We start from the raw sequence: 19,950 nt of genomic DNA, 5'->3' as shown, positions 1-19,950 counted from the left end.
AAAAAAAAACTTGCAGTCAGCCTAAAAAGTGAAAATGTTGCTTTTTCTTAAGGACTTTACCTCTAACGGCATTGTTCAACTTAATACGAATTCTGCCGACAGTAGTTTAATGTCACCCATCAACAGACGAAAACGACCACTGGACATGGTAACAAAAAGAAGATAGAACCATTTATTTAAATAACTTTGTACAAGCTCTACATGGCAACGGGTGAAGGAACATAAACTTAGTTCAAACATATGTACATGAAAGAGATCAGAAAATGTTGAGGCTGACAGAGCGACTCATCATCTTCCCAATAAGCCTGGAATTGCTGCTTCGGTTTCCCATCTCCCCGATGGAGGCTCTGGCCAGCTGAGCCTTCTGCAGTTCCCTGACCACAAGCAAACAAAAAAAAGAATGGTTGGAAACTATTTATTCCAAACTATGACACCAGTTAACAAGACTATAAGGTTTTAACATTGTATTATGTTCATATAAATTCATTAACGTAAAAAAAAATATTTAATCACCAGACTCTTCTGTATGCATACTCATTGATTAGCAACAGGGTAAAAATGTTCTTAAAATAATTTAGAGGCTTTTCTTTTGTTTAAATATTGTGAAATGACAAAAAAATGCACATATTTTCAAGTATTTTACTTTTAAATTCTGACTATGGCCCTCAAGGAATAATATTTGAAAATATGGATTGTTTATAGCTCTCTTCGTCAAAAAGGTTCCCAACCCTGCTTTAATACATTTGTGGGGTTAAGGATGGAGTCATCGACAGATCTTCAAATCAGATGAATTGAAATCATGTACAAAAATATGTGATTGGGACATCGCTAGTAAGCACCTTTCTAACAGGGCGTTTTTGCATTTGAGAGCGTTGTTTTCCACCCGTAGTTGATCAGCGCTCGTCTTGGCCGACGTCAGCAGTACCGGATGGCGGATAAGGTCGGTGGCAGAAGGGCGCTGGGTGGGGTCAGGGTGGATCATCAGCTGAAAAACAGCAACACGACAAATTAAAAACAGAACAGCATCAGTTTCAAAATATTCCCATTAAATAATTGTCCGTCACTATTTTTCTGCAGTTCTTAAGTCATCATTGCAATACACACCGTGAGCAGGCTGAGAAACTCTGGGGAGAGTCCTTGAGGTATAGAGGGCAGTTTTCCCTCCCGGATCTCGTGCCAATCGAAGCCATTAGTGGGCAGAGGCGCCGCTCCGGCCGCGCTGACCACTGTCAGGCCCAGTGCGAAGATATCGGCCTTGACGAGGTTGCTGCAGTCCTGTCGGGACGACCAGAAGAAGTCAGTGAAATTTTCCGAAAGAAGTCAGTGAAATTTTCCGAAAGAAGACGAACAACAGGTTTTTCTAGTTTTCAGGACTAACCTCCTGAAGGACTTCATTGGCCAAATATCTGCTATCACCTTCCTCTACTTGATGATTGTTGGCTTGCGTCACATGGCCAAGATCACCTGCAAAAGTTAAATACAATTTAAGGGACGGAATCTTATAAAATCATATGGTTATTTGTGCAGTTGTTATCTTATATGTAGCTAATTTTACAATAGAACTAACAAAGTTAAAACTTGTCATTTGACCAGTTGATCATTTGGCTATTTTGTTTTGTTATGTGCTTTTATAACCATTCAAAAATAAATGCGTAACTAATAAATGAAAAATATTATTGGGAAGAAAAAAAATCAAACCTATTTTGTAGACCACACTTGTGTTGAGGAGATCCTCATCATCACCTTCATCGCAGCTGCTGACCGATTTGCGGGATATGAAGATGTTGCCTTGAATCAAATGAAGCGTTAAAATTAAACAAATTCCCATCTATTTCACTATAAAATCCTGACAACTTACTAGGCTTGATGTCCATGTGAACCAATGCCATGGAGTGGATGTACTTAAGTCCACGTGCCACCTGTAGAAGCAGGTCCTTGAGCTCCAGCTCCGAAAAGCGGGCACGACAGCGGATGTTTTTGGCCACCACGTCCCACAGCGTGCCGCCGTTGCAGTACTCGTTCTGGATCAGCATGTGACCTTCCTCCGCCCATGCCGAGTAGTACCGCACCACGTGCCGATGCTGGCCGAGCACAGCGTGGGCGTACACTTCGCGGAGAGCGTTTTGCCTGTACAAAGAAAAACAATGAAATCCTTCCAAAACGACTGCCATTTATTTGATGGTGAAATATAAGCAATACTCACTCGTCCACCGATCCAGCCAAAGGCTTCTTGGAGCGCTTGATTGCATAGAGACAGCCGTCCAATCGCTTGACGCACTTGTAAACGGCGCCAAACTCCCCACAGCCAATCTTTTCAAGCTCCAAGAACTCAGACAAGTAGCGCGACATCATGCTGTTGTCCATCATGGTGATCCTCTGGTGAAGTGGAGCACAAATTTAACTCAGTCATGTTGTAGCAATATTGTTTAAAAAAAAATCTAAAAAAATATATATATATCTATATATATATATTTAGTTACCTTGGAAGGTGGAAAAATGTCCTCTTCGTCCTCTCCGTTGCTATAATCCATGTCATCATCATTTGAACTGTGTGGGGGACAGAATGAAGAATGACTTTACAAAATAGAATGAGTGAGTTTTCAGTTTGGGCCTTTGCACAATAGTTAAATTATTTTCGAAACCTATTATTTAAAAAATAAAAGGAGTATAATCTAGGGAAAGAGAGAAGTGTGTCAGTTGGTCAGACACAGCAGCAGAGTACACGTGTTGGCGGAGGGGGCGGGGCATTCACAAGCACACAGCAGAGTTGACGAGCAAGCACGAGGTCGAAGTTCCCAGGCAAAGGTCGAAGGTGAGTAACGCACTGTGTCATTACCAGATTTTTAAATTCAAATAAATTACAGTGAATCATCACAATTTGTTTTATTATTAGGCAATACTAGAATTTTGACTTTTTTTTTTTAACTATTAAGGCCCCTTCCTTTTAACCTAAAGCCACTCTTTGTTAATTTGACAAAATTTGAATATCACTTTCTGTTAATTTGGTTGACTATCTGTTTAATTGAGGGCATTCATTTTGGGTGAATTCCAGGCCACTTATTGTTGAATTTGGGGTATGTATGAGGCCCATCCTATTGATTTTAGGGCTTTAAAACACCACTCCCTGTTGTTTGGAGTCGCTTGCTATTGATTTTGAGGGATTTACTGGTTATTTGGTGAAGTACTTTGAATTTTGGTGGATATCCTGTTTATTTTGGGACATTTACAAGTCACTACATGTTGGCTATTGGTCCTTTCTTGTCACTTCTTATTGATTTGGACCAATTATTTGAAAAGTAAAGTTGTTTTATGACCCCTAATGACACTAATGTTGATTGATGATACTGCAACGACTATGCCAATTTTTAAAAACATGTCTATCACATTACCCATTGCACGGTGATTCATTTTGTTTCTAGAAAATGGCAAATGTAATTAACAAAGTTAGGTTTGACCCTCTTTTGGAAAATTGAGGACCATAGAAAAATGTAACATACACATTCCGGTGTGGCCGTTTTCTGTTGTTGCTTTGCTGTGTGGCCGACTGGATGAGCAGGGAATCGGGAGTAAAGGGGTTGATGTTGACTGCGGCAGTATGACGCCTCTTGCCACTGTCTGTCAGAGGTCTAGGAGCCGTCACCGGGGGCTCTGCTGAATTGAATAATGGGCCCTTAAAGCTGGAATCTCTCACACGAGACAGAAGGCTCTGGAACAGAAACATAAAACCTTTAATAACCACCCCAAAAATCAATAAATACAACAAACTCAAGAAACCTAGCTCAATATTACTGAAAAAAACAATTTCAAAAGGTTCATTCTCGCCTAAATATTCTTGCACTTATTGTAGAAAAAAACATGTTTTTAGATACGCATAAAGATAAAATATTAGTAGTACAAAGTTAATAGTTATCGTAAAGTAAAGTTCATATAACTGCAACAACACTTTGCTGTTGCATTTTTTGACATTACATAGTAATTTACGGCCCTGCTAAAAGCAAGCCACGTCATTGTTTTATTTTCTAACCACCAAAATTATTCGACTGTTCTGGAAAGGGTTAAAAATAGCCCTATTATATAATGCGAATCCATTTTTAAAAAGTGATGACAAAATGTTGTAATTAACTTTAATGTGAGCTGAAACTGTACGAAAGTTATAGTTAGAAAAAAAAGTTCGAGTGCAAAAGTTTTGAAATTCAAATATAAATAAAGTGTTACAGTGCAACTGCAGTTCATGAGTATGTTATGCAACAGCACCACGTTAAGTGGGTCACTGGGTTGCCAACTGACTCAGCAAAATTGTTGACGTTTAAAATTCGCCTTTGGTCCACAACAAAGTCTCCATTTTACTTTCATTCATGTTAACCCCCTTATATAACCATTTTTACTCACCTTGGGCGTGTGCGGCGTGTCAAAAAGTCGTAGTTTTCGCAGAGTTTTGTGCGGAGGTGTGTCCGGGCACGAACGGATCGGCGAGCCGGAGCCATCCTTTCGGGCTCGGTTGCACGAATGGACCGGTGTACCGGAGTACAAACACTGGGCCTTCTTCACCGACGGCGTGCAGACTGCCAAAAGCTCCGAACGTGGGGACATTAAGTGGGACGGGGAGCCAAAACCCTCTTCCGCCCACAACTCGTCCCCGAAACATTGGTTCGGTTCGGGGCTTCCACAAGCATCTCCACCGCCTATCGAACTTGTCCGCAAGGCTGTCGGAGAGTCCAGTTCGTTAAAGCCAGACTCGTTGACGTCCTCAATAGTCTCGTCCTCGCCATCGCTTGCCGTAAAATCAAGTTTCTGGCGGACAGGTCGGGCTTTGGATGAAAGGCAGTCGAGTAGTAATCTATCGAAGGTCGACATGTTGGCCAATTTTTTTCCCCCTCGCTAAAACCTTGATGTCGAAAAAATAAGCACGCTAGCAAGTATTCCTACAAAAATACAGAAAAGTTGCGTCTTAAACTACCTTGATGAAGGTATTACAGTCTCCGAAGCGAGTTGCGCAAGCCCAGAAAAGGCTGTTGTTTTTCTTTAAACTCCAGCCCACCACGTTGAAGTCGCCATCGAACGAATGCGGCGAAAACGCACCAAAAAGGGGGAAAATAACCTACCCGTCTGCGTCGGGTATCACCCTTCTGCTGATCCGCTAACTTTGCTCGCTCCCTGGCATAAACGGATCACAAAGCCACACCAATTTGGAAATATTAAGAGGAAAAATATATATCTTTTTAAGACTAATTTATGTCATGCGCGATCCAGCGTTAACGTACTTCCCGCGACCGTTAGTCATGTGGTACTGGGCAGCCAATCAGAGCGCGTCTCCAACATCTTAAAAAAATGCGGCCTTCCACTTAAAAGTATTGGAACATTACGTCATAGTGCTCTTTTAAACTGTGTATTCTTGAAAAAAAAAATTGAACAGCATTCTTGCTTTCTTTGTGGAAATTTTTGTGTGCGTTTATGTAACTTGACCCACTTCTTGAAAGGGTAGTTTGTCAAGTAACTGAAAAGTATCTAAGTGTGTTAGTATGTCATTACTGTAGTACTACTATCAACCCATTTAAAATAAATTAGATTTGTATTGATCAATGTGTTTAAAATTTTACTCGTTTGTGCCGAGAGCGGCGATGATCATTTTTAATAGTATACTCATGTGATGAACAAAGAACACTTTGTATTTTTCTTTAAATCACTCAGTCCGCAAGTCCAGGATCAGTGCTTACATAACAGTTGTTCTTCTGTGAGAATGTGCCAATTATAGTTATGAGTAAATCACACTTGATTCTTTTAATTATATTTTTTTTTATTAGAAATAGCATTAGATGTACCCTGCAATGTGCATGATCGACCATTAGAAAGCAGCCCCTCAAAAACATCTCCCCATTATCTGTTTGGTTGAGAAGATAAAATAGTCCAGTTATCAAAATTCTATGTACACTTAAAACAAAGTTCATTTGCAGGGCAAAAGGAGGGAAACAAACCGACTTTGAAGGAAGACTTGCGAGCTTGCTGTTGCATCATTTTCTTTCCTTTTTTCTTTTTTCTTTTTTTTTTTTTAGTCCAACTTAATTCTCACTCTAATACTGATTTCAATCTTCCAGTCCAGGTGACTCTCCTTGCTGGATTCTTGAGGCTATTCGTATAGCTTCTTCCAACGATGGCTGATCACTAAGCTGTGCACATAAAAAAAAAAAAAAAAATTGAAGAGCTTGCATAAATGGAGAAAAAATAACCACTAACATGACCTTTCATGTTTCTGCAGAAATTCACTTATTTTAGGTTGGTTGTACTTTTTTTCATTAAATATTGCTTGAATCCAATTGACTGATTCCATACACTTGGTTCCGTTGTAATTAAAATGATAATGAACACGTGTTAGTAGAAACCGGGGGTTTTCCATGATAAACAAAAGACTGAGAAAAAAACTTTCCACATTGGATGTCATTGAAGAATTTCAGGTTATTTTGAAGCCTGGGGCGACAAACACCACTTTTAGTTTCCATCTAGTTATATTAGAGCTGTTATTACATCTTATACATGCTGTGAAACATTTAAATAGCTCTTTTCCAAATTAATTACATTACATGGATATTGAAAATAAATCCCTTGCTAGTCCGAATCTACATTTCCTCCGTTCTACCACTTTAACTCAACAACCAGAAGAAGCAATTGATCACTATGTTCACAATATACTGACCTGCACAGCAATGTGAGTGCCGTTGGAGGTGGCCAGCAATGTAACGGGGTGAATTTCTCCCTGCTCCTGGCTGTAACTGCCCTCCTCCACAGTTTCAAAGGAAGTCATGCCGGGGGACATGATGGCCACCTGAAAGAGACAAAAATACACCAGATTAGACATTTCAGTTGTGGGCATACTTTGAGGTCATTCTTAGACTGTATTTTTTTTTTTTAAATGATATTAAGCAATAATTGCAAAAACAGACCGAGCAATTATTTATGAAAATGTTTAAATTGTACTTAATTTATATTTTCATCTCAGTATTTTTATTCTTGCCTATGTGTGCTTTGTGTTGAGCAAGGTAATACAGAGATATGGACCAATTAGGTAGTAGCCTTTCAATACAATACTGTAAGGGTACTTTTTTTTGTACCTGAGCACCCTGCGTGGCCAGTTCATGAGTTGGGATGGTAATGGTGGTTCCTTCGTGAGTTACCATTGTGATGGTACCACCCATGGCTTGTAGGTCAGCTTCAGAGATGCTAACCTGTGTAGGGACAGAAGAAAAATGTCTACAAGATACTGGAAAAAATGATAAACCAATACAAATTCCACCAGGACAAGAATGTAAAAACTTTGGACTCCTCAGGCAAAACTGACTCATTGGAGGAGCTCATTTAAAGAAATCTAGAGAAAATAAAATATTTTTTTACACATTGCTCCAAAATGGTTTCATGTGTCCCTTTAGCTGCTTATTATACCTGCTGTTGCGTCCCATCTGCTTGTGTCACCAAGGCGACGTGCTGTTGAGTGACATCGTCGGCATTTTCCACAGCAACATGCTCGGATCCAGAGTCATCTTCCTCCTTGGTCACCGTCGAGTAGGTCACATTGGGGTCGTCGATGGCGTCTAGAAACCAGATGACGTTTAAAATTGTTATTATTAATGAAAATAGTCAAGTCGTTGCCAAACATTGAGCCAGACTTGGTCTAAGCTCTTAGTATGGAAATTCAAGTAGATGTGCAAATCCCAGGTCGTAAGAATTAGCAACAAGTGCCCAAATTTTGATATGAGACATTTTTGAACATTTTGAACACTGGCCACAGGGAGATGTTCTAAGGTCTACCCACCAGTGGGTGGTTCAAAGTAGGCCTCTTGTTCCTCTTCGATAGGCTCCGTATCATTATGAGAAGTGCGCTTGTGCATCGCCAGCGTAGAAATCTGCTTGTAGGTCTTGCCGCAGTGATTGCAATTGTACGGCTTGCACGGCGTGTGCACAACGTGGTGTTTATAGAGGCTTGAATACTCGGTGAAGCGCTTCTCACAGCCGGGCACGGTACATACGTATGGCTTCTCCCCTTTAAGAAAAGAAAAAAACAAAAACTAGGTATCAGTTCCATCCTAGAGCCAAGGAATGCATTTTGATGGAGCTCAGTCAGCTGGAGTATAGATCAAATTACCAGTGTGGATCCTCATGTGGTTCTTGTAGTTGGTGGCACTAGCAAAGGAGCGGCCGCAGTTGGGTTCAGAACAGTAGTACGGCCGCTCCCCCGTGTGTGTCCGAATGTGTACTTTGCGAATATTAGAGGTGGTAAAAGAGCGGCCACAGCCATCCACAGGACACTTGAACGGTTTCTCCCCTGTAAGACCACAAATTCAGAGATAGTCTTAAGAGTTGTTCTTATTGGACAGTAGATCAATAAACTTGTACACGCCGCACACGAGAAAATTCATGAGCTACGAAAGATGAGCTTGTAAAAGAAACTCTACATTTGAGAGGCATATTAGTCTTGGCAAAGGTCACAGTTGTGCTTGTATACCTGTGTGCGTACGCGTGTGCTTCTGAAGGTCACCCGAGGTTTTGAAGGACTTGCAGCAGTTTAGCTCTTGACATCGATATGGCTTTTCGCCAGTGTGCGTGCGCGAGTGGCTCTTCAATCCATATCCTAGAGGGGGAAAAAAAAAAAAAAAACAGGAGTAGGGGTGGGGCATATCAAAAATACACCACAAACTGACCGTCACCGTGGCATTCAGGGCTTCATTTAAAAATAATCATTATATGATAGGAATTCATTATCTGTTGAATATTTGCAGTGAAAATGACAGGACAATGCTGAGGAACTGCTATATGAAGGCACAGTGTCACCTTTATAAAACAGTTTTGAGAATAAATACCTGTTGCAAACTTCTTCCCACAGCCCGGATAGTCACACGTGTACGGCTTATCTCCTGTGTGCGAGCGCTCGTGCACCTTTGTTAACAGACACCACCAATAATGAGGATTTGTGTTAAAAAAAGGATCTTCACTCATAAATTCAATTGAGCTTTTTGGCTACCATCAATGGGTGCACCATATAACACATGCTTACCTTAAGATGGTGTGCAGTGGTGTACAACTTCCCACAGTCCTCGTGCTCACAACGGAATGACTTTTCGCCAACGTTGGCCACCCTCGTCGTTCTGTTTTCCTGACCCTGTAACACAATCTGTTGGCAAAAAACACAGAGACCCTTTTGAAAAGCTCTTTGGATATGCATGATAGTCTTGCTTACCCGCATATGCACGCCATTATCCGCCTCAACTCTACTGAAGGGGACCAAAGGATTCTCCACATTCTCCACCTGAGGAGAAATGAGTGAGGTACTGGAAGGGCCAGAAGTAATCATTCCCTTAAGAAGCACAAACAAATGTGGTTATGGTCACCTTTGTAGTGTACTGCTCCAGCAGGCTGATAGTTTCGGGGTCAATGGCGGTGGCCTCAGCCTGCAAGTCGGCGAGGGTTCCGTCAGCTTGGATGGCCAAAATGGTGTTGGGCTGCGGCACATGCACCGTGTGCTGGATGTACGCCGTGCTGCCGTCCTCCAGCTGCACTTCTTGCAGGCCGCCTTGCTCGTATGTTTCTGTATCACAACGAAAGCGCCTTGCAGTGAATGGTACATTTGAACTAGGTTTAGGCGGCCAGCAGCAAATGCCAAATGGATTGGATGTCCATGTCGACAATCAGGCTTTTTTGGTCAACATACCTTTGGGTGCGTGTATATAGGCTGTTGTTCCATCTTCAAGTTGAACTGCTTGTCCATCTTCCAACTGCAAACTGTCTCCACCTAGAGCAAGCATCCAACATCACGCCAAGTCTGAGTACATTTCACATTGTGGTCTGTTAACTTGGGGGATGATAATAAGGTGGCACCTGCTTTGGGCACAGACACGTGCTGCACATAGGCAGCGGAGCCGTCTTCCAGCTGGATCACCTGCCCATCCATGATTTGCGTGTCGGAAAAGGTCGGCTTGACGTCCTGCTGGATGTAGGCGGTGGAGCCATCGACCAGGGTGACGGCCTGAAGGCTCACTGTGTCCATAGTATCCATTTGATCGCCATCTGGGAAGCCATGACAAATTGGAGACCCAGAAGGAAATGATATGCGGTAAATACAGTTGATAATTAGTTTGTTTCCCTCCCAGTGGATGTCTGTGCGGTCTGTTCAATAACTTTGTTTCAATATATTAATGTATATAATGTTATGTCATGATAGCTGGAATGAATGAAACACTTGTGTTGCATCTAAACAGGAGTACCACACACTAACCCCCTTTTTGTGTAGTCATTGTGTGGTTGTTCTGTACAAGAACTGATACGGAATGGAATTGCTGGTCTTTCTGATGCTTTACTGGCCAGTTAATGAATGTTATTGTTGCAAAGGTTTCAAGTTCAAGTTAAGTTTTAGTTTTACTAGAGTGAATTGCAAGTTGCAACCTCCTCCCTGAATTGCTAACTAGCATTACTACTGGTGCATGGCTTCACAAAATGAATGCATTTTCTATTGAGCTCACCTGCCACAGTCACAGCCTCAGCCAGGCAAAGCGTCACTGGCTGCCCGTCAGCGTCGTGAAACTCCGTCATTCCCTGGGAGTCCCGGTTGAGCTGCGCCAAGAGCATGCTTCAGCCGCTGCAAGCACACAACAATCCATGATTCACGTAATCAGGAGATAAAGAGTGGTCAAATCAACAGTGTTGATAAGTGTTGTTATGATCAAATATCCCATTAAACACGCAAAGACATTTGACACATCAATGATGAAAAGGTTGCTGGGCAACTTGACATAAACATATTTTTTTGGCTCATTATATCTACAATTTCTCCATGTTTATAGATTATTTTTCTGTGTTTGGGGGCTGATTGTTTAGGGGGGTGTTTAATTGCATGAGTGAATATTTTTTCCAGGCAATGTTTCTAAAATAAATAAGTTTTAATCAGATATTCTTTGAACATAGCAACACCATTATGACTTACATTTCAGAAAACACAGAACCTGGTCTTTCATATAAATAATTTCATCAGCATACAATTTATAGGAAATGCCCCAAAAAACAATTTATCAACGAGGAATTGCACTAAAGTTTAAAAGAATATTTTTATCAGGTTATGTAGTCCTCAATGAAAGTAGACTAATTATCTTTTCAAGTGATCGCTTTATTTTACGAGAATATACACTTCCAAGTACTAGAAATGACAATAAAACAACATAGATTAATGATTTAAAGATGGAACTCGTGGCTCCTAAATGGCAATCTGCTAGAAAATGTTACATTTAGACTATTCACATTCAAAACATAAATAAACCGGGAAGCAGTCTGCTGAAGTGATATTACTTCCCGAGGTATTCAGTTCATTTGATCGCTTCACCACCCAGTTTTAGCTCATTACTTGAGCTATACGTTTGAATATGGATTTACGGGGTGACCAAGGCTTTAATTTCATCATTAAAATAATCATGTGAAGGCTTTTATTCAACAGTTGTCATTGTTGGTGGAGGCCAATAGCACGCTTTGCCGACAAGTTAGCATCCCTGCTAGCTAACTGTGGCATCGAAGCGCTGTCACTTGAAGGAAGACGTCTCCGCTACCATTAATATTGTCAAGAGGTAGCTCACTGAAAGAGTGTTTATTCTGCGTTCTTAGCTCAATCGGGATAGTTGAAGTACTACGAGATGAGCTAGCGATAGCTAGCCACAGAGCTTCCGCCGCGTACTCGTGTTAACTAGAAAAGATGGTCTCATTAATGAAAACATAAGCATTTTTCGACCGCCGACGACTTTTCAACGTGATCGACGACGCTTAAAACAAAATTCCGCGTCCCGTTTATGAGCCCTGGCAGCGGTCAGCCACACCCTCTGAAGGGGTGACGGCTGTTGGAATACTGCATACTGGGTAAAAAACAATTTATATACGAACCTCGGGAAAATTTTCCAACAATTCCTCCTGTTCGACCACCATGCACCAGTGCAGGAAACACTCGACACCGGGAACGTGAATGATGATATGACCCTCCCGACGATGTACCGCCTTCTAAATATTTACCAATTTTCCAATTGGCCGACGCCTGCAGGTCCCTCTTTCATTGGCCGAGAAGACTGTCCATTTCATAGATGCGCAAACGTCTCATTGAGCGAGTTGAGATGTTGCTCTGATACGCCACGCCGTCTGCCTTTTTGGATGGGGCAGATCCACCCGATTGTTCAAAGAAAATGCATTCTTTTAACGTCATAAACATAAAGACACAGCGCTGAAATGTTTGTTCTTTCTGTATATCTGTTGAGTGGTTGTTGTACCAGTCTTCAAAGTGCATTTGTCTTGTTTTTAAGTGTTTATTTCAGTAATGTGCGTCCTGAAACAAATTTAGAAAAATGTTAGTTTTTCCAGTGTAGTTGTGCTTTTTATATACTCTGTACATTTAAAATATTCTACATAACAAAGAAGGGTACGCTTCTTGAAATTCATATAGAAAAACAACAGCTAGAAATCATGTTTTTTCTTTCTAACTCGACTTTATTATTAGTGTGATCTCTTAAGCATCGACTGGGGCGGCGCCTCAGTCTGCCACATCTAAAATGGCGTCCGCGTAAACGTACTATGCCGAGTAGGATAGTGTTATGGGGATCTGCCCCTGGTATAATAGATGGTGGGAATAATAAGCTAATTCACGTTCTCGGGCAACTGTGGGGGCCATTCCGCGTCTCTCTTCATATTTTCTCTCTCTCCAATGTTTTTATGGTGTTGGAAATGACATGCCTTTGCTCGGTCACACGTGGAAGCGCTTTAGCCACCATATGTAGTCCAAACTCAATCGCTCAAACGTCGTCGGAGACGCGCAAGTCGCTAGTTGAGCGTCCATGTTCAAAACAATGCCTTATGGGAAAACACAGGGGCATTAGGGGTAATGAAGTCTCACGAACATTGCGAGAACCCAATGGCACTACTCTGCACTGTCATCACAATGAATCCCCGATTTCTGCCTCTATAGAAAGAAAATACCAATTGTGGGATGTACTCAATTACTGATGAACATCTGACAAAAACTAACTTTTTTCCTTTCAAAATATTTTTTATTGTGATTGATAAAAACAAGCTGTATAAAAATAGACATGGTTTGTGGTAAAAAAAATAAAAATGTTGAGACTGATGTAGTTACACACGTTCACACAGGTCACATTTTGAAGTTAAATGTGATGTTGACCGTATCGCCAGGTTCAAGGTTGATCATTTTGGTTTGCTGCTCAAGTCCGAGCTGGCTGGCAGTGATGGTATATGATCCGGGAGCCAGCACTACATAAAAGTCATCGGGTGGAACATTATCGGATGGAACATTATTGGAAGGCTGCAGACCACGGTGGAAACAAAGTTAAATAGGATACCTTGGTTTCAACTGTTTTTGCACTCACTTGCCCCTGATGTTGGCGTGAAGTTGACTTGCTGGTCGGGTGGATTTTTTTGTGGTAGCGTTCCCCGTGTCTTTGCTCAATGACGGTACCGTCCGTGCATCCCTCCGAGTCGTAGTAATTCTGCCACACCAAAATACAAAGGTCAATTGGATGAACTGTAAGTGCAGAGATTCAGGTCACTGACTTTGCAATGCTTGTTTGTCTCTACCATAAAGTCCCTAATTGAGGAAAAGGCCTCCTCCAGTGCCGCCGTTGCTTTCTGAGGAAAAGCAACAAGAAAAAACATGCATTTCATTAAATCACTTGTTTAAAGTGTCACAATGTATATCATGGAAAAACTCCATTGCTTGGTGTGATTTCTCAAAAGAATGTCAACGGGGGTCACTGCGGCGTGCACTACCGGGCCATTAGACGGCAGAGGAGCGAACTTTCGAGGCCTGTCACTCCAGTTCACCCTCCTGGAAGACCTCTCAAGAACCTCAAAAGCCTGGCGCAGTGACTGTTGCAGAGAATACTCCAGCCAGCTTAGCCCATCCATGACGGAGGCAAGCACATCTGCAGGAGGAAAGAACACATTCAGTCACTATTTGTTCCATGACATTAGGGAATCGTGACAGGAGATGCATCATTTCACTTTGCAAAGCAATTTATTGTGAATATATTCCCTCACTTGAGAAATTCATACACAATTCAGTACTTAATTTGTCCATAGTGAGATATAAGAATGATCTTTAATGATGCTAAAGTGTGAATCCAGGCATGAAGCAGGGCACCGACCGGTAAAAACAAATGAAAAAATAACAAGGAAAACAAAGCCTGTGTGGAGGTGTTCCATCCATGTTTAGCATATGCAGTGAGTGATTTTACATGTTTTTATGAAATGAAAGTTATTGGTACCGCTTACCAGGGAATAGGCGACAAAACTGTCACCTATTGAAATTTTGAATGAACTGATTATGCATTAGTGATTCTTTGCATATAGTAAATGTTAATCGGTTTAAGGCCTTCAGGAGTTGGTGAACTCGCCAAAACTTTTTCAGTAGTTTGTAAATTGAAATGACGTAATTACAGCAGACTGTAGCAAGTAGCAAACGACAAGATTAAGTCACGTGAAGATTGAGAGAACAAAAACGTCATTTTAAAAACCTGTTCGCCAATGGCTTACCTGGCTTTAAATCGTCACGTTGACCGCGTGCACAATGCTCAACTTGGCCTTTTCACAAGCGAGCCTTCTCAGATTGTGAGGGTCTGATATCCCTCGCTTTTTTAGCCGCGCTTCCCGGATGTCAAAAATAAGGAAGTCACAAACCACCGTAATCTTATACGGCAGCGAGTCGGCCATATTGAATTGGGAAGCTCTTGTTTAGTTATTAAAAAAGTGATTTAAAATTTTTATTTGTATGCGAGAAGCACCGTCGAGGTTACAGAATCTTGTTATATAAAATGTTGTGTATGCTATGCATGCACTATAAAAAAAAAAACGTATGTCGTGGTTATTTGATTTCAGGTTTTTGTCTGGGAACACTGCCTCCCACTGGCAATAAATAATATATTTACATGTAGATGACTGGCTGTGAATGTGCCACGGGCAAAAAATATTCATTCAAAAATGTTTACATCTTATTTATAACCATTGTGAAAGCAGATTACAGGCATCAACATCAAGGTAAACTAAACAGAATATATAGACATTTCTGAATGCACTTTCCCTTTTAATAGTGTAATTAAAAAAAGACAATGGACAACCACTTGTGTATTTACACAGTTTATTTTCATGTTTTTTCTCAAAATTCCCGTTGTATTTATGCCATCAGTACGCAGGCTCCTCCCACGGACTTAATTTTTTCCTCAGCCCGTCGGCTGAAGAATTTGGCCTTAACGATGACGGGTTGTTTGGGCAGCTTTCCCTTGCCCAAAATTTTGTAGAATCCCTGAGGTTCAAGGAAAAAAGATTTTAAAATGCATCGAAAAAAACAAAACAAAATGAAGCGTCATGAGATTGCACTTACGGCGCGCACGGCATCAATGACGGGCGCAGGACCATCAGGCTTGCCGCTGTACTTGACCCTGGTCTGCTCGCTTACCAGCGTCCACAGCTTGTCCAGGTTGATGGTCGGGCAATGCTTGGCGTTCCTCTTCAAGTGGTAATGTCTCATACCCACTTTACCAAAGTACCCAGGATGACTGATGGTGCACAAATATTGTAAATTAAAACAAAACCACTCATTCTTAGACCATGTATTTTTGGGCTATTCATTGTATTCCCTTTGTTGAGGTCTGGCCTAGAAATCCAAACGAGTTCAACTGACTGAAAATCTTCCCGACAGTTGAAGGATTTGAGTGAAATTTCCCCAAAACTAAGCAGAATCAATGTTATGTACTTCAGAAAATTTGAAACTGAATAATAAGCACTTTTTGGGGGAATAGTTAATTCCTCAATCTTGCAAAGTTGTCAAATGACAATGTTTCAAAGATAAGAATGCTGCTGGCACTTATTTCAAGAAATGACAGCATTTTGTTGTGCAAGTACACAATGTTGGACAACAGCATGGTTACACTGCATTTAACATGCCAACAGTGGTTAACAAGAAACATTATAGAATAAAGTATACCATTTAATTTCAAATAAGAATGTATGTCCCTTTGTCTTTACTATTCCACGAGTTCAGTCAATTTCACTTACTATTTATCGAAGTTGATTCTGTGGTGATGCATGCCACCAGCATTACCACGACCTCCAGGATGCTTTCTATGCTTGCCTGGGAAGAAAACATCAAAATGGGTCAAGTTGATACAGTCCAACCAATGATTAATTTTCTAATTTAAATAGAAATAGATGAGGTGAGCTCTTACCAACGCGACCGTGTCCGTGGCTTACATGGCCACGGAGTTTCCTGGTCTTGGATTTCTTGGTCGGCTGTTGAAAAGATGATTTAGATTTAGATGCACGAGTATACAACGATTGGTGTTAAGCAGCACAAATAAATGTAGCAATTAAAATGGACGTCAATAATTTAAAATTAACGTAATAAAAACGATTGTTCTTGTTATCAGTGCTGATGCTCACGGTTGCATGCTATTGTAGCCAATGCTAACACTGCCGAGTGGGAAAACACCTACTTCAGAGACTTATTACTCTGTTGTTTTTATTATATTATAAAATGTGGCACTTACGTCAACTCCACATCTTTCAGAATAACAAAACTGTCATTTGATTTTACATAATTAATGAGTTTAGACAGCGGGCCGAGCATATCTAGCAGAGAACCGACAGATTGGGGAATGAATCACGCATTCACCAAAATCATTTGCTATACTGCTACATGTAAGAATCGTATGCCGTTAAAAATGATCGCAGGACATTTTTGAATGGTTTCAAGCGAGGATGGACATGGATTTCAATTGAATTCAGTTCAGAAGGCTAAACACGATAACACCTACCATCTTGGAAGGTTGGGAGAAAGAGGAACGGGATTTGGAAACATCGCGGTTTTCTGTGAGATTTGACATCCAATGATAAATACATTCCAGCGACACCCAGTGGTAGTTTTGGCCCATATCACTTTGGATTAGTAAAAAGAAAAAAGATGTTTTGTACTAAGGAAATATCACTAGAAGATGTTGCAATAAGAGATGTATCTATGTTTCCTAGTTTATATAGAACAGAAATGTAAACATATCCTAGTTATACCAGTTTATTACTTTGTGTGCAAAAAAAAAAGTTTACTAAACTCACTTTTTCTCCTTTTCTGGCCACTTCTGGCCATCCAGGAGACGAGAAACTTCTGGATACTTCCTGCCAAGCCGTAGTGAGATTGGAGCGTCTGAACCTGGTGTCTCAGTTGTGGCATCTGTGTAAAAACCTAGCTGACCTCTCCCAAGAATGCTTGGATTGTGCTGGATATAAAATAATAAGAAAGACACATTTTACAAATTGATCTTCATGATAGAAGGATTGACACAATGCCCCTCAGGGGGAAAAAATTAAAACACTCCACCATACATGTATTTAAATTGTGGATGATCACATGATCCAATGTATGAACGGTCAGATTTACCCTTAACACGAGACTCCCTCGTCTGACAACAGGACAGCACAACAACATCCTGCCCACCACCACTGTGTCCTGAGGGTTCTCCAAACCTGGATCTCCACTTCCATTGTTATAATTGACTTTGGTTTTTTTTTTTAGGGGGGTAAACTTGGGGGGATGTGAAAAGTTAACATTACTGCTGTATGTTCACCCTCAAAGTGCTCTTTTCCACGAGCCGGTCAGCCGCTTGGTCAGTAGTGGTTAAATGCCGCGAAAAATTGACCGCGGTAGTCCCCCGACTATCGCTGACACCTCAAAATGTGAAAAAAAACACAAAAACCGCGAAAAACCGGGGGAATACCGCGAAAAATTGACCGCGGTAGTCCCCCGACTATCGCTGACACCTCAAAATGTGAAAAAACGCAAAAACCGCGATGCAATAAAAATCGCGAAAAACCGGGGGAATACCGCGAAAAATTGACCGCGGTAGTCCCCCGACTATCGCTGTGCACCTCAAAATGTGAAAAAACGCAAAAACCGCGATGCGTTAAAAAACGCGAAAAAACGGGAATACCATGAAAAATTTGCCACAGCGATAATCGGGGTCTACTACGGCAATAGTTTTTGCTGTAACTCCAATTTTTTCCAGTTTTGACAGGAACAGGCTGAACAAGCTGACCAGGAGGGCCAGCTCTGTTCTGGGCTGTCCTTTGAACTCTGTGGAGGAAGTGGGAGAGCGGAGGATGCTGACCAGGATGAGGTCCATCATGGAAGCTCTTTTAGCAATAAAAGTAAAGTAAATACGGCCTCATTAGCAGCGTGATGTAAAAGTCACATAAATGAAACAGGCTCTCTGACCTCGCTGTTCTGCCCACAGCCAGACTCGGAGGTGGCCCGCGCCGGTCGAAACCTGGAGGTGTTTTTCCCAAGCAAACTGAGGGAGATCTTCCCCGACAGGACCTTCCCGTCGGCCTGCCACGACAGGATGGACAGAGCTCGCCTGTGGTGGCGTGGCGAGGAAGAGGAGAGAGGAAGACGGCCAAAGAGATGCTCCTTCACTGGCAAAAATAAATAAACGTTAGTTTCATGTATGAGCAAAAAAGACAAAAATCACTCAATACTGCAACGAGACAAAATAAATTCTGTTGAAGAAAGTGTACCGATAAGGCCAATCTGTAAACTTTGAATTTTAGATCAGAGGAGATGAAGAGGGAGTGAGTGCACAGGGATTTTAGGGGTCTCGTGGATCACATTTGAGGAAGTTGAACTAGAAATCTAGAATTTTTTTTATTTTTTTTTATCTTTGGGGCCTCAACTGGCTTTCATTCCGTCCAGTAAACATCTCTGTCACGTTTCTTCCTGACCTGGAATGTTTTCTTGTGTCAAGACATCAAAAGAAGGAGTGCAGCGAATGAATGACGATGAAGAGTTACATGTGATGTTTATGAGAATGCGGACTTCCCTCACTCCCACTCCCGTTCATTTCCTCTCAAAGCGGCATTATGAAGCGACGGGATAAGCCATGTTTAACTTGGATGCCGCATCCGTCTGTCGGCTATCTTAAAAATATGAATCGCAGACTTGCGTGAGAACCAGCGTGCAAGAGCTCAAATAAAAATGCACCAATAAAACAACAGGAAATTTCCAAGGCACCCAAATTTGGGAATGATTTCAAGCAGCTTTTTTCGATAACAATTTTCAAAAGATCTGCATCCAAGAAAGAAGCATACGATTTCATCGCTCTAAAATTCTTCAAACACAAAAGGATTTTTGTACTCTATTCAAGATTTTATACATGTATATTACAAGGGTGGGATATTTTCTTCTTGTCTGGAGGTCACATATGGCAGATTAACCCTTTAAGCAGCATAAACACAAAAGCTGAAAGGCAGATTCTTGGCTACAAACGTTATATAACCAGGATGTGTTGTGAAGATAGATGACTTTTAGGAGTGTTTTTGATGACTTACAGGAGAAGTGTGTACATATAAATATAACACTTTATTTTAAATCCTCCAACTGAGGGGAAAAACATACAAATTAGACTCAAAGCTTTGAGATTTTTTTCCCCATGAAAAGTTACCATTTGGTTTTTTGTAACATCAAAATATTTTTTTTAAATAGCAACCATGTTTTATTCAAACTTTTATTACATACAAATTAAAAATGATCTACCAAACTTTTTTGTTCCAATTAGAGGTACTATGATGTCCGAGCTTGTGGCGGCTGTGTTAATAATCCCTGTTTATAGTTACAATAAATCTGCTGTAGTCTAATAATAAAAATAAAGGATGCATGCTAATTTAAAATGACCATCAAGAATGGCCATCTTGCATTTAAAAAAATGTTGTTGAAAATACTACTATGTATTGTAAAATCTCAAACTTTGATTTATAGTGTATTTTTTTCTTTTACATCTGACGTAATTTGTAATCAATTTTTTCAATAAGATTACAATTCGGCTCGCCCAAATACACAACTTTAATCTCATGCCATGTCATCATTTTTTCTTGCCATCCTTTTAT

At 40.9% G+C, this 19,950-nt stretch overlaps 4 protein-coding genes across 10 annotated transcripts; all 4 read right to left on the bottom strand.

Moving 5' to 3' along the window:
- Positions 1-149: 149 nt before the first annotated feature.
- wee1 (WEE1 G2 checkpoint kinase) lies at positions 150-5,303 on the bottom strand. Of its 3 annotated transcripts, none has more exons than XM_077711378.1 (11): positions 4,958-5,303; positions 4,390-4,885; positions 3,498-3,706; positions 2,481-2,547; positions 2,204-2,376; positions 1,859-2,127; positions 1,699-1,788; positions 1,379-1,464; positions 1,105-1,275; positions 840-985; positions 150-374 (listed from the first exon to the last, which is right to left on the bottom strand). In XM_077711378.1, exons 2-11 carry the CDS (start codon positions 4,852-4,854, stop codon positions 257-259), a joined length of 1,794 nt encoding a protein of 597 aa, XP_077567504.1. In that variant the 5' UTR covers positions 4,855-4,885; positions 4,958-5,303; the 3' UTR covers positions 150-256. The 3 variants fall into 3 exon arrangements, with proteins under 3 accessions (XP_077567504.1, XP_077567505.1, XP_077567503.1); XM_077711379.1 differs by having other exon boundaries at positions 4,390-4,922; positions 5,103-5,303; XM_077711377.1 differs by having other exon boundaries at positions 4,390-5,303.
- Positions 5,304-5,787: 484 nt separating this feature from the next.
- On the bottom strand, positions 5,788-12,114 carry znf143b (zinc finger protein 143b). The gene is made up of 15 exons (XM_077711897.1): positions 11,905-12,114; positions 10,503-10,618; positions 9,862-10,050; positions 9,695-9,775; positions 9,375-9,571; positions 9,224-9,292; positions 9,041-9,157; positions 8,847-8,922; positions 8,492-8,617; positions 8,132-8,311; positions 7,802-8,029; positions 7,432-7,580; positions 7,104-7,217; positions 6,689-6,817; positions 5,788-6,164 (listed from the first exon to the last, which is right to left on the bottom strand). The coding sequence occupies exons 2-15, from the start codon at positions 10,606-10,608 to the stop codon at positions 6,081-6,083; spliced, it is 1,845 nt and encodes a 614-aa protein (XP_077568023.1). The 5' UTR covers positions 10,609-10,618; positions 11,905-12,114; the 3' UTR covers positions 5,788-6,080.
- Positions 12,115-13,032: 918 nt separating this feature from the next.
- Positions 13,033-14,703, bottom strand: akip1 (A kinase (PRKA) interacting protein 1). Of its 5 annotated transcripts, none has more exons than XM_077710555.1 (5): positions 14,557-14,703; positions 13,792-13,946; positions 13,600-13,650; positions 13,392-13,511; positions 13,033-13,327 (listed from the first exon to the last, which is right to left on the bottom strand). In XM_077710555.1, the coding sequence occupies exons 2-5, from the start codon at positions 13,927-13,929 to the stop codon at positions 13,157-13,159; spliced, it is 480 nt and encodes a 159-aa protein (XP_077566681.1). In that variant the 5' UTR covers positions 13,930-13,946; positions 14,557-14,703; the 3' UTR covers positions 13,033-13,156. The 5 variants fall into 5 exon arrangements, with proteins under 5 accessions (XP_077566681.1, XP_077566680.1, XP_077566683.1 ...); XM_077710554.1 differs by having other exon boundaries at positions 13,037-13,327; positions 13,576-13,650; XM_077710557.1 differs by having other exon boundaries at positions 13,040-13,275; positions 13,365-13,511.
- A 437-nt stretch (positions 14,704-15,140) lies between these two features.
- On the bottom strand, positions 15,141-16,939 carry rpl27a (ribosomal protein L27a). Its single transcript, XM_077709651.1, has 5 exons — positions 16,833-16,939; positions 16,245-16,308; positions 16,075-16,150; positions 15,401-15,575; positions 15,141-15,322 (listed from the first exon to the last, which is right to left on the bottom strand). Exons 1-5 carry the CDS (start codon positions 16,899-16,901, stop codon positions 15,194-15,196), a joined length of 513 nt encoding a protein of 170 aa, XP_077565777.1. The 5' UTR covers positions 16,902-16,939; the 3' UTR covers positions 15,141-15,193.
- Positions 16,940-19,950: the final 3,011 nt, after the last annotated feature.

The sequence above is a fragment of the Stigmatopora nigra genome, chromosome 2 (genome assembly GCF_051989575.1).
Source record: "Stigmatopora nigra isolate UIUO_SnigA chromosome 2, RoL_Snig_1.1, whole genome shotgun sequence".
Classification (NCBI taxonomy): domain Eukaryota; kingdom Metazoa; phylum Chordata; class Actinopteri; order Syngnathiformes; family Syngnathidae; genus Stigmatopora; species Stigmatopora nigra.
Note: the sequence above shows the minus strand (reverse complement) of the source record. Positions and strands in the feature narration are given on the sequence as shown.